Consider the following 12,759-nt stretch of genomic DNA (forward strand, 5'->3'; position numbering starts at 1 on the left):
CACTATGCTGCCAGGAAGGACAAATGTCACTGATATAAGTCAGTTAAGATGACCAACCTAATTAACCTTTGACCTCCAGGTGTGTAGTTGAAGGACAGCTAGGGTTCTGCTGACGTTGGTGTCTGGCGGATATTTTCTTGAGATGAGCAGAGTGCAGCTGTCACGTCAGTGAAAATGACTGGCACCGTGTACTACCGGTGATGAAGAAGTGGAGCTTTCGAACAAAAGTTAGAATTTTGAAAACTGATGCTCACTACCGTGAGCTCGGTGTCGGCGCTCTGACCTTAAGGCTTTCGCACTGGGATCGGATCGTTAGTGCATGGGGCTTTCATACTGTGTAAGTACATGTTTCGATCTGGTGATGTCCTAACGTGTTCCTTATCCAAACGACCACTGCTCTGTATCGATCATGCGTGGGTGACTTCAGAGAGTAGGAGGAGGCAGCTACGTCATCATCAGTTGCGATGTGCATCCTGACTAACCCCCAGGAGAGCCTCTGCCACCTGTCAGGTTTGATCTAGTATCAGAAGAGGCGGTCCACAGTTGTCTGGAAAAGCTTCCAGTGTATAATAGTATATCTGTCCAGTTGGGCTGAAATATCATATCACAAGTCAGAATCTTAAAACCACAGTGAACATCCATGTCTTTTATTAAGGCAGACAACGACACTCTTCTTACAATTTTGAATATGACGGCTGCCTCTGGATAAATCTGCATAAGCAAAGGCTCGCTGGCCTCGTGTGGTTTTTTTAAGAGTGTAAAGGTTACCCACATAAAAACAGTTGGAAAAGGCCTGTAAGCTAAGTACAGATGGGATCTGTGCTTTGGAAGAAGGCAAGTACAGTGACCAGTGACCACTGTGTTCCTGCACACAGAAGTGAGACCCAGAGCCAACCGTGGGGTTGTTTATGGCTGCACGCATAGGACACCATTGGTCCTACACGATGGGCGAGGATCAGCCAGCGGTGATCAGAGGAAAATTCTTGAAACTTAGGTGCAAATTAAAAGTATTTCAGAGCAGATAAAGAAAGTTTATTATGGGAATTCGCTTGAAAAAAAAGTTGAATTCTAAAGCCCATGGTAGATTGTCTCAGAGATGTGTGGTTGGAGGTTTGGAGCATACAGATTTATTTATAGGTCTCTTTTCCTTTACCCGCTCTGCAGAACACTTCCTGGGCAGATGTGGCAGAACTTTATCTGTGCTGCTCATGAATCCTCGCTGTAATCCCGTGAGCTAGTATCTGCTGGTGTTTGCAAATGAGGAGAACTAAGTGGATTACCAAGTGTAAGAACCGGCTCGCACTTGCACGCCGGGATTTGAACTCTGCCCCGGTTCCTCCGTGTCTTAATAAGCTGTGTTGTTACTGGCACGTGCCAGCCAGAGAATGCCAGGGCTACCTGGGCTTGACTCCTGGTGTGCACAAGCTGTGGACTTTGGAGTCACACCAATCTGGGCTCAAATTCTACCTTGCAGCATAAGGTTCTGTGTAATCAACTGTACATCAATGATCTCTGCGAAACAGGAATCTTAGCACCTCACACAAAGCTGCCTTGAATCATGTAACAGACCATGTGCTATCAGCTCCTGACAACTTGAAGAATCCTGGTTACTTCCTGCCCCCCCCCCTTTCCTTTGTCTAAAAGCAGCGTGTCCACTAGTCTGTTGGAGATCTGCCTTGGGGGCGGGGTGTGGGGTACCATCTTTCTCCAAGCTGCTGTTTGTTTCTATTGTGATATTTTTATTAAACTAGAAGCATTCTCGACGCACAGCAGTCTACCCTCAACTGGCTTAGAGGAGAGACAGAGAGGAGCTGAAAACCCAGCAGTCTGGTGTAGGAAGAGCCAGGATTTTGGTATCAAACCAACACCGGTACAGCTCATCTGTCCACTAATTATTACTTAGCTCAGTGCTCAAAAGGGCTCCGCCCCTTCATCTGTAAATTCCTGGTAATGATAGCCACTTGGGTGGAGGCGTGCCAGAGCCTATCTGAAAGCATTCCTGTAGTGGCAGGTACCCACAGGGCATCCAGGGCATCCTCATTCCCTCCTCTCTGAAGAAGAGAAGAAAAAAACCTCCCTGTCTGGTGCTGAGGAAGGTCTCTAGACTCTCCCTTTGTTCCAGAGCTGGGGAGAATTGGCAAGAATTGGAGAGAATGCAATAGTAAGAATCTGTGACCCCCCCCTCCTTACCTGGAAGAGGCCCCCGTCTCACAGTAGGGATGCTCTCAGATATGAAAAACCACATCGGCCTGCCCCTAACACTCAGTCTAGGAGGATGGTTACAAGTGTTGTAGAAAAAAAATATTATCTAGTTGATGAGGAACTCAGTGTTCCCCGGGCGTAGGTTAACTTGTCCCTCTTGCTCTTAGAGTACAGAAGAAACCATCACACAACTGCATTTAGGGAGCACCGAACTTCTTTCAAAAGCAAAATTTCACCGTTGGTTGAGGCCAGGTCCCATTTCTCACCTTGGTAAGCTGGTAGTGTGTTTATTCAAGTTATGATTGGCAACATGGCTGATAAAATGCACAGGCTGCCCTAATGGCCTGTACCAATTCTGTGCACGGCTAGGTCCCAAGCTGTGAGCTTAGGCAAAATCTGGAGATAGACCTGTGAGCTTAGCTGAAATCTGGAGATAGATGACCAGGTCGGGCAGCCATTCACCCAGCTCTCCCATTCCCCAGCAGTCCCAGGGCCTCAGCTGGGAGGGAGGTGAACCACACTCTGCCCTCCCCAGACCACACGATCCGAGAATGACGACTTTCAGGACACCCCAGTGCCAGCCAGTGGTGAGTGGGTCATTTCTGGGAACCTGGCTTTGGAGACAGCTCTCAGATCCCTAAGTGGCACCCACTTCATATCCACAGGAGGTGTGGGTTTTATTGGCTGTGATGCCAAAGCGGTTCCTACCTGCAGGGTCCAGCCTGGGCGGCAGCCAGCCTGCTGCCTTGGGATGCTTTCCAGCTGTGGGGAGAAATGTGGCTGTTGAGTCTGTGTTGCTCTGGCCACCTCTGCTGAGGTGCCTCTTTGTCTGAGGCAATTCCTATGCCCGGGACAGCAACCACACAGTCAGCACATAGATGTCACACGCTGTCAGCTATGACCGGGATGGTCAGAGTCCAAGGCTGCGTAATATGCTGGAAATGATCTTGGCTTCCAGAGCTAGACTCAGTAGACTTTGCCACACTAGCTGCATGCTCCTGGGAAATTAAGGCCCCCATGAAACTGTCTCATCTATAAGTGCCAAATAATCACACCTGCGCCAGAGGGGCTTGCAGACAAAGCGCTGGTAAACAGTGAGCAATTGGTCAGCATTTGTTGCCATGACTGTTCTGTTCAACGTGGCCCAGTGCTGAGCCTTCGAGGCGTCCGCCATTTTTTCTAAATAACCACGTATGAGTGCTGAGCACAGGCAGGACAGCCGTTCTCAGTCCCTGCCCTCCATGCAGTCTGTCTTGGTTTTGGTTTTGTTTGTTTTTGTTTTTCGAGATGGGTTCTCTACTTATCCCTCGCTCTCTTGCGCTGGTCTACGGATCAGGCTAACCTTGAACTCAGCAATCTTCCTGCCCCTCTCCCCCACCCTCAAGGGGGGTGTGAACCACTGCCACCACCCACCCCAGTCCTTCTTTCAGTCTCTGCTGTCCCACAGGACCCTTGCTCACCCACCATGTACATTTAGGATCCGATTTTGGTCTCACCCTGCCGCACGTTGCCTTGTGGACCTTAGGACGTTTAATTAAACATCTCCAAGCAATAGACTGGGGTGACAAAGAGCTTCTGGGGTGTCTTGGAAAGAGAGTGATTGCGTATGGCAGCCATTGGGGACAAAGAAATTGGGAAGACATTTTGGGAACATCTGCTGGTTCTTTGCTGGAAAGTAAGATTTACTACCTGAGTGAAGAAACAGCAAACGTCAGCCTGGCCTCCCACTCCCTCCCCTACAGCAGACGAGAGAAAGCTGCCACACAGAGTACTGGTGTGCTCAGTACTCAACACAGAGAGAACGTCACAGCATGCCTGCGGGACAGTCCTGGGCCCTGTTGAGGCTGTGTTTACTAGAACTGAGTGGTGGGCAGGACTGTACCCTCACGCTGTTGCTAGAGGTCCTGGCTTCACTACCCACTCCCTGGTGACATCTGTTTCTGTTACCTGCCTTTTACTATGTCAGGACTATAATTGTTCTTTAGGTTTCTTGCAACTTGACAGTGATGTGAAGGCGCAGAGACGCCATACTGCCTCCCCCACTGCCTGCTTCAGATCACTTGACCTGGCTTGATTCTGTTATTTGAAACATTGTCTGTCTCCGGCACACACTCCCCACTATGCTGGCTGTCTCCACCTCCAGGCCCCTGGGAGATAAGTTGTGTGATAACAGAGCCTGCATCCATGTTATCGATGCTAGGATGGTGCTTGGGAAATTCTCAGGCACTTAATAAATGGGCACACCTGCACCCACATATGTACGTCACTGCATATGATGTCGCCGTGGAATTCTGTCTCCCAGACTTAATGCGGTGGGTCTAAGAGTCTCCCCTCATCTGCTTCTCGCCAGAAAACACACCACGCTATTTGCAGATGAAAAGAGCAGAATTCAGAATTGTAATAATTGTTTTCTGTCTTGGAATTTAACCCAAGTGACAGGACCCCTGTTCTGACTGTGTGTGTGTATGTGTGTGTGTGTGTGTGTGTGTGTGTGTGTGTGTGTGTGTGTGTACATGTATACATCGTGTTACACACATAGAACTGAGGACAGCAGCCAGAGGACCACAGTGGCAGACAAGTTCCGTGTAGCTTGAATACACATTGCCTCATTCATAGACATCATGGCGATGGTCCCTTAGAATTCGGCTCACACATAGTACTGGGACTTAATGTGACCTTTATTTTTGGCCACAAAAATGGCCATAATCCACGCTGGCTTTGCCACACCCACCGGCGCCACTTGATGTATCCATCTTGCAAAATATAAGACAAGGCCAGAGCTTAAATTAAAAATGCTCAGCCTCTTATCTCCTTCCTACAGGAAAGCAAATCTGTGTTGAAAACCGTAAAATTACGGGGAGAGCGAGGATAGCATAATTTAGCAAAAATTCATGGCACCGGAGTCTGAGCCGTATGGCTGGAGGGACAGGTCAGACATTAAGAAGTGCTGCCTGCCAACCCGTTCCTTAGGGTGCTGCTCTAGAAACGAGGAAGGCATGCGAAATGTAGAGATCCTTCCAGAAGATCTCCACGCCAATGATGACAACACCTAAGAAAATATCTTTGTTGATTACTTGGCAATCACACCAATTTTGAGATTTTCAATCTAAGGGTCAGAGTAGTTATTCTAAGCTAGAGCAGACATGTACACTTTTTCCAGTTTGGGAAGCAAAAGGTTTTTGTTATTCCACCTTAAAAAATAATTTGTGATTTTTGGCCCCCACGGCGCACCCACCTTCTCCGGCATTTTGGACTCCTTGTGTTTCCAAGGGCCTTCTTATACATTTAGTAAATGGCATCATTAGGATTTGAAAATCATTAGAGTATTTTTAAGCCTTTTACACACTCATATGCATAGATGTTTGTGTTAATATATGTAGAGAAAGCTTGCATGGCTTTGATAATGATGCTCTGCTTAATAAAGGCCAAGGGCTATATGAGCCACACAAGGGTAAATTAGAGAGGAACCGGTAATTACCGAGCAGAGACATAATTACCCAACAATCTACAAAGATTTTCTTTTTAGGGTTGTTATAGTAAGCGCTATAGAAATCCTATCCTTGTCCAAAATGTGACTTTGTGCCACCGCCAATTTTGGGGCCACATGAGTTTCTTTTGGGGGTCAGCGGTTGCCATGACAGTCATTAAGACCATTAAAGATCACCAGGATGATTGCTCTTAATTTTCCTGAGGGTAACCTTCACATTAGACCACATCCTTCTGGTGCTTAACTGGTTAAAAAAAGCATCAAGTTTAATGTGAGCGGCACCATAGGTGCCACCCGTCATCCCCACCCTTTACCCCCCCACCCCACCCCCCATCCGGCGGTGGAGTCCTTCACTGTCCAGACATGGCCATGCATTTGAACAGTTCATATTGGGACACACGTCAGGCCACTTCCCGGATTTCTTTTTAATATGATTATTTACTTCTTGAGAAACGCATTTCCCATTAATCTTAGCCTGGCATAGTGCAGTAAAATGTCACTAATTCAAACTAATTACGGGGAGGGCATGCCTGAGCTAGCGAGTTCATTTCATACCGTTCCTCTTAAATCTGAGTCCCTCCTTACCCCACAGTTTCTACACCGGCATCTTCCCGAGGCTGCTGTAATTAACACAGGGTTTAAATCATAGCCACCTCTTCCGTGTGTTACGTTTCCTTCCTTTGGGAGAATCAGGAAGCTTTTTGTTTGCTTGTTTGTTTTCTATATTCATTGCTGTTGTTCTTATTTGGAAAAAAAAATTGTATGTGCTTACATAGCATGGTTTGCCCTGGAATGGTTAAATCCGGTTAATTAACATCTGAATTCCTTTATGAAAGTTAACATCCTCTCAGCAGGTTTTCAGGAAAACAACATACTAGGGATGGGGCATGGTGGTACAGTCTACTAAGCTTGGCCTGGAGCAAGAGGACATAGGACATCCTGGTCTACACAGTCAGTCAGTGCATCCTTTGATCTCATACTCTGTTCATCCCCCCACCCCACCCCCTCTCCACTAGATAGGGCTTCTTTAAAAGTGGTCATCCTTATGCTGAGCCTCTCTCTTCATTACCCTACTGATTAATTTTGTAAACACACACTTCCTTGAACAAGGAAAACTTGTTAATTTTTTATTTTTGAGATGCAGTTAACATGTAACCCTGGCTGGCCTGGAAGTTGTTACAGAGAGCACACCGGCTTGAACTCACTGAACCCACCTGCTTCTGCCTCTCAAAGGCTGGGGGGAAAGGGATGTGCCACCACACCCGGCTTGGGTGGAGAGAGACGACTCCTTTGCTACAGTCAAAATGATGGCAGAGTTTAAATAAATGTCATACAGTTAGATTATATGAATCCTTTAAAACATGTACTGTTAAATAGCTTTATACATGTGTGTGTACATATCTGTATATGATTTATACACATGGATATGTCATACATCACATGATTCATAAAGTATGGGCATGTTTGTTTTTACATGTGCCTATGCTTTCAGGGAACACGGAACGCACCATTTTGGCTGGACTAGCTGGCCAGCAAGCTCCATCTAGCTATTTCCTTTCTTGCAGAGCTGGGGTTGCAGGCGGGCTCCACTACACTAGGGAGTTATGAGGAACCAGACTTAAGAGGGTGCTTTGTTTATACAGCCATTAATGTCACCCACTGAGCCACCTTCCCAACCCTATTGTTGTTGTTTTAAATTTGTTTGTTTTTGATATGTAGCCCAGGCTGGCCCCAGCACACATTCTTTCTGCCCCCAGCCTCTTGAGCACTTGGGGCTACAGGCACGAGCCACATCCCCGCCGAAGTGCGTTACAGTGCATGAGGCTAGCAACCTAAAGTGTTGCTTCGAACTGTTATAGTTGGGTTGGGAAATGCAAAGTTGGGAATTCTGTGTGGCTGCCAGAGGAGCAGGGGACAGCCGAGCAGCAAAAGCGAGCGGTCACATCTGACACAACAGCAAAGTGTGACAAAATTGTCAGAGTGCTGAAGCATTTCGGAGTTGTAAATTATCAATCTGTGCCGACTGCGTTGCTCAGGTAGGCAGTACTTACTCCGAGATCTGTGCAAAGGACACAGTTTTCATCGGATGGTGTTTTCCAGCTAGATACACGGTGTGGAGAGTTACAGTCCATGGGGTTGGATCTAGCAGTTTTTTATCAGAAAGAAAGAAGGAGAGGATGGCAAGGGCATGTATGTAACATGTGTGTCCAGAGGTTCGGGTCACATGGAGCACTGTGACTAATGAAGCCCCCTTGTGGAATATTCCTGAACTCCAGTATTTGCGTGAAAACACTGGTAACTTTGCCCACACGGGTCCTGTGTTCCCTTAATGACTGCCTACTGTCCCTGCGTGACTATTTTTCCTTGGGGAGAGGAGGGGACAAGGGAGAGTCAGGAGGCCATATTGACCTTTGGCCTTGTGGTTACTTTGCAGTCAAACAAAGTGCCGGTGGTGCAGCCCTCACACGCGGTCCACCCTCTTACCCCCCTCATCACGTACAGCGACGAGCACTTTTCTCCAGGATCACACCCGTCACACATCCCGTCAGATGTCAACTCCAAACAAGGTAAGTCCCTCCCACCCCAGGCCTGGTACCATTCCAGGTCCACAGGCATCTGCCCCGCGTGAGCTGAAAATAGACCTGCAGGTTCCCACAGTTGGTTGGCAATTCTTCCGGAAACCATACAAATTGTTATTGCTTTAATTTTTCACAAAAACAAGTGCACACTCGCGCTCGCGCGCGCGCGCGCGCGCGCGCACACACACACACACACACACACACACACACACACACACGCGCACACACACACACCCCAAACCAGCAACAATGGCAGATAAGCAGCACAATGCTGTCATGATCCAAGGGACAGATTTCAAAAAGCCCGTACGATCCACAGTACAGACCAGTAGGTTGGGCAGCAAACAGTGGAAGCTTCGTCCCTTCCATTAACTCGCTACAGTATCCACACGGGGATAGTTTTCAACTCCCAGGTCCCGGTGCCCACTGAATAAATGTGGACCCCAAACTTAATCCGTCACTAAATCTTTGCAAACAAATGAGAACCATAAGTCTGTGGTCTGAGGAAGAACAGCATGCTAACGAAGATTTCTCTCTCCAGGTAGGAAATTGCTTCTTCTCCCAGATCTGAGAAATCAAAACATTTTTATTTATTTATTTATTTCATGTATATGAGTACACTGTCTCTGTCTTCAGACACACCAGAAGAGGGCGCCAGATCTCGTTACAGGTGGCTGTGGGCCACCATGTGGTTGCTGAGAACTGAACTCAGGACCTCTGGAAGAGCAGTCAGTGCTCTTAACCACTGAGCCATCTCTCCAGCCAGAAACACGATGTCTTGCACCTCCGCATTAAGTCCAGAACAGTCCCTTTCCATTGAAAGGAGGAACTTTACAGATTGCTCTTGGCATATCGACTTTACCGGGGTAGCTGCTTGTGCCCTGGGGGTCATTTTTAAATATCATCAGGGTTATTCAGACACTGTAACGCTCGGAGAGAAGATCAATTGACATGATTCCCCAGACAACACCTGAATCATGGGGACGGTGTATGCGGTGTGGGTGTGGGCCGAGGGATAATGTGTGTATCCTACGCAGGCAACAAGAAGCCAACAACTTCATTATGCACTTAGCTTAAAGGGTGTAAAATTATTTGTTTCTGAATATTTGCCATGTATTACTTTAGACTTCAGCCGGCCATGGAGAACAGAGCCATGGCTGGGGTGGGGGTGATTACCATGTAAGATGTTAGTGGCTTTACAGCTTTTGATTAACTTTTGGCAGTGCTGAGGATCAAACTTGGGGTCTTACACATACTAGTTAAACACCCCAACACTGAGGTACATCTCTAGCCACTGTTGATAGTCACACACACACAGGGGGGGGGGGCAGAGACAGAGATGGGGGGGTTGAAGCAGGGATTTTTTTTTTCTCCAAGAGTTTTGTTTTCAGCCTCTTGGTTTCTTTATTCTGTTATAATCCCGTGTCCCCATCCGCAGCTTAGATAGTGTAAATGAAGCGCAAACCCATCTCTGCTTAGAGTCAGCACAGCTCCGTTTGGCTTCTCCACATTAATGACAAGCTCCACTTGTTCTTCATCTGCAGAAGAGCACATTGTGTGAGGTCTGAACAAAATTGAAATGCTTGGGTTTTGCCTGTGGTAATGGGGGGTGGGGTGGACAGACTGTTCTCTGGTTCCCTCAGCCTGGGGCCCGTCCTCTCAGCATAGCTTGTCAGTCTTGCCTTGCACAAGCGAGGTTGGCATTCAACTGGGCTTTGGAAAACCAAAATGGAAGGCTCAATAAAAGACAAGAAAGCCAACGCATGCCTTCTGCCCTCTGACCCTCTGTGGATGTCCTCTATTGACATGAAAAGAGTGTCTGAGTCCGCTTGCTTTTCACTACTGACCACTTAGCAGTCGCTCTCCAGCGGTCTCAGATCCTTAGGTTAAATAGAAGCCTTCCTGTCAGACTTGGGCTTGAGGAGAGCTCAAGTCTCTGCAGAAAAGGTGAGAGTACTGGCCTGGGAACTGGGCATGTAGCTTGGTGACAGAAAATTTTCAGAACTTGTGAGATCCTGGTGTTTTAGTTTAGGTTGTTTTATTTGTTGTTAGTGCTGGGGATGAGACAAACCAAAAATCAAGGCCAGTATGGAATTCTCCACGATGACCTGGAGTGTCCTTGGGCTATCTCTAGAGGGGCCATGATGATGTAAGCTGTCCAGTGTGGATTGCTGTCCAGTGTGGGTTGCAATGTCAGAGCAGCTCTGAGCTAGAATACATGTCTGCAGACTGTGCTGTTGAGTGATAAAACTGGAGATTTAAAATTCTCAGCTCTCAGCGGTTAAGAGCACTGACTGCTCTTCCAGAGGTCCTGAATTCAATTCCCAGCAACAATATGGTGGTTCTTAACCATCCCTAATGATATATAATGTCCTTTTCTGGTGTGTCTGAAGACAATGGCAGTGTGCTCACATAAATAAAATGAATAAGTCTTTTAAAAAAATTCTCAGCTTAAAAAAAAAAAAAACCACCAAATGCATGTTATTACTTTTATTTAATTTTTTGATGAAAAGGCGTGTTCTGTGTTTTGCTTGAGCACTTTGAAACAGTCACCATTTAAGAAAACAGCACTGCTGTTAAGTGGTTTTTCTCTGAAGAATTCTAGGACAGTTTAGTTTTGAACAGCAGTTTATAGCCTACTAAATACGTTTGGTTTCCCCTGTGTTGACTGGGCTGCCACTATCCTCCCTTGCTTTGTATAGCTAACTTATTTTATTACTTCTCTGGGCACATTTAGAGACCCTACTAGTGATGTGAGCAGTTAGTTCTCTGCTTTCTTTAGCCTTTTTTTTTTTTTTTTTTTTAAATTGTGACTATTATAACTACTCCTAGTTGTTTTTATGTGGATATCCTGGTTTTAATTATGTTTGTCCTGAGCTTCATCATTATGTACTTCTGCTTTGAAAGTCTTCACTTACAGAATATTAAGTTTATATAATGTCATTCTTGGACAGACTAATTCTAGCTCGGCTAAAGACCAGAGCCAGCAATGTCAGTGTTCCCAGTAGGACACTCAGCTTTGTCTCATGGGGGGACAACGGCATTATGTCCATACAGTAGCCCTAGGGAGAAATATCTAGAAAATAGAAACTGTCTTTGAAAACATTCTTATAAATAGTAAGATTCACGTTTCTAATGTTCTGTGATGCTCTTGGCTGTCTTTAGTGCAGGGTGAGTGTTGTTAGTTTGTTTTTAACTTGAGCCTCCCAGAAGACCCTGAGATTTGAGGATTTGAACATCTTAGGGTCAGAGAGCAAGCAATACGTTGAAAATCTCACCAAAGGTCCTGAAGCATCAACCTCAGCTCACCCCTGCCCTTTTCCAAAAACAAGAAATATACCTCAAAGAACAAATTTGGGGACCCTCTTGGATGTGATCAAAGGAAATTAGTGTGTCTAGGAAATACTGAAAAGAAATTACAGGAGAGTTCAAGTGATTTTGAAACCAGCAAACTGAGCATTGGCGTGAGGGAGGAGCCCTGCTGAGTGGGGCATGGAGACCATTCTCATCTGTTCCTCTTTGTAAGAGTGGAGAGGAGGTTTGTCCTCAGTACACAAGTAATACCAACATTCAAGGTGGCACATTCATCTTTCTCTCATGTTCCGGTCCTTCGGCAACTTAAGATCCACATGAAGTCCATGGGCAGATTAGACAGTCCAACCTCATGCTATTTAAAGGGCCTCTCTCATGTGCACATCTCTTTCCACGTAATAACCAATGTATTTATAGTCATTGGTGTGCTTATAGCATATATCAGAGGTTCTCAGCCTTCCTAACTGGACAACCCTTTAACACAGGTCCTCATACTGTGGTGACCCTCAACCATAAAATTACTTTGTTGCTACTTCATAACTTTAATTTTGCTCCTGTTGTGAATTGTAATATAAATATCAGACGTGCAGGATATCTGATATGTGACCCCCGAGGGGGGGATCACAGCCCACATGTTGAGAACCATTGGTCTTTATGGAAATGGTCTTTTGAAGCCGTGGTCTTCTACCTAGCACTTTTCAGAAGGAAAAAAAAAAAAAAACTCCCAGTAATTTAATTTCACATTTTCATATTGTTAATTTGTCTTGCCAGTTTTGTTCTCTATGCCTAAGGTAAGGTCTAAAACAGGATGTCATCTGGGACTAGGATTAGGTATGTTTCATGGTTGCAGGACACTGGGCTCCCAGGAGAGCTCAAGCAGGAGGACCAATTTGGTGGCATTCTCCTTTGCTGGAGAATACAGCTAATCCAGAACAGTGTGACCTTGGAGCCCAGAGGACCAGCGTTGATGAAGAGCTTAGAGGGAGCTCAAATGGCAGCAGGGAACAAATGAATCATATCAACTGTGGCCACCACAGGCTGAAGAGGATTCCTAATTAATCTCCGATCCTCTGAGGCATCATATTTCCCCAATCTAGATGTCCATAAGGGAACCAATGAAAATGGCAATTTCCCTAATCTTTGAGCCCCATGGCTGGCCACCTTCTTAGGAAGGGCTGT

General features: G+C 46.2%; 1 protein-coding gene across 4 annotated transcripts in view; it reads left to right on the forward strand.

The window, feature by feature from the left end:
- The window catches only part of LEF1 (lymphoid enhancer binding factor 1), a gene marked incomplete at both ends in the record, with an annotated part of 101,615 nt that overhangs the window by 61,003 nt on the left and 27,853 nt on the right, over positions 1–12,759 (forward strand). For all 4 annotated transcript variants that reach the window (XM_080915585.1, XM_080915587.1, XM_080915586.1 and 1 more), the window contains one exon: positions 8,124–8,256. In XM_080915585.1, the coding sequence (XP_080771711.1) occupies positions 8,124–8,256 (133 nt within the window). The remainder of the gene's footprint in view (positions 1–8,123; positions 8,257–12,759) is intronic.

Source organism: Micromys minutus, assembly GCF_963924665.1.
Source record: "Micromys minutus genome assembly, chromosome: 4".
NCBI classification, from domain to species: domain Eukaryota; kingdom Metazoa; phylum Chordata; class Mammalia; order Rodentia; family Muridae; genus Micromys; species Micromys minutus.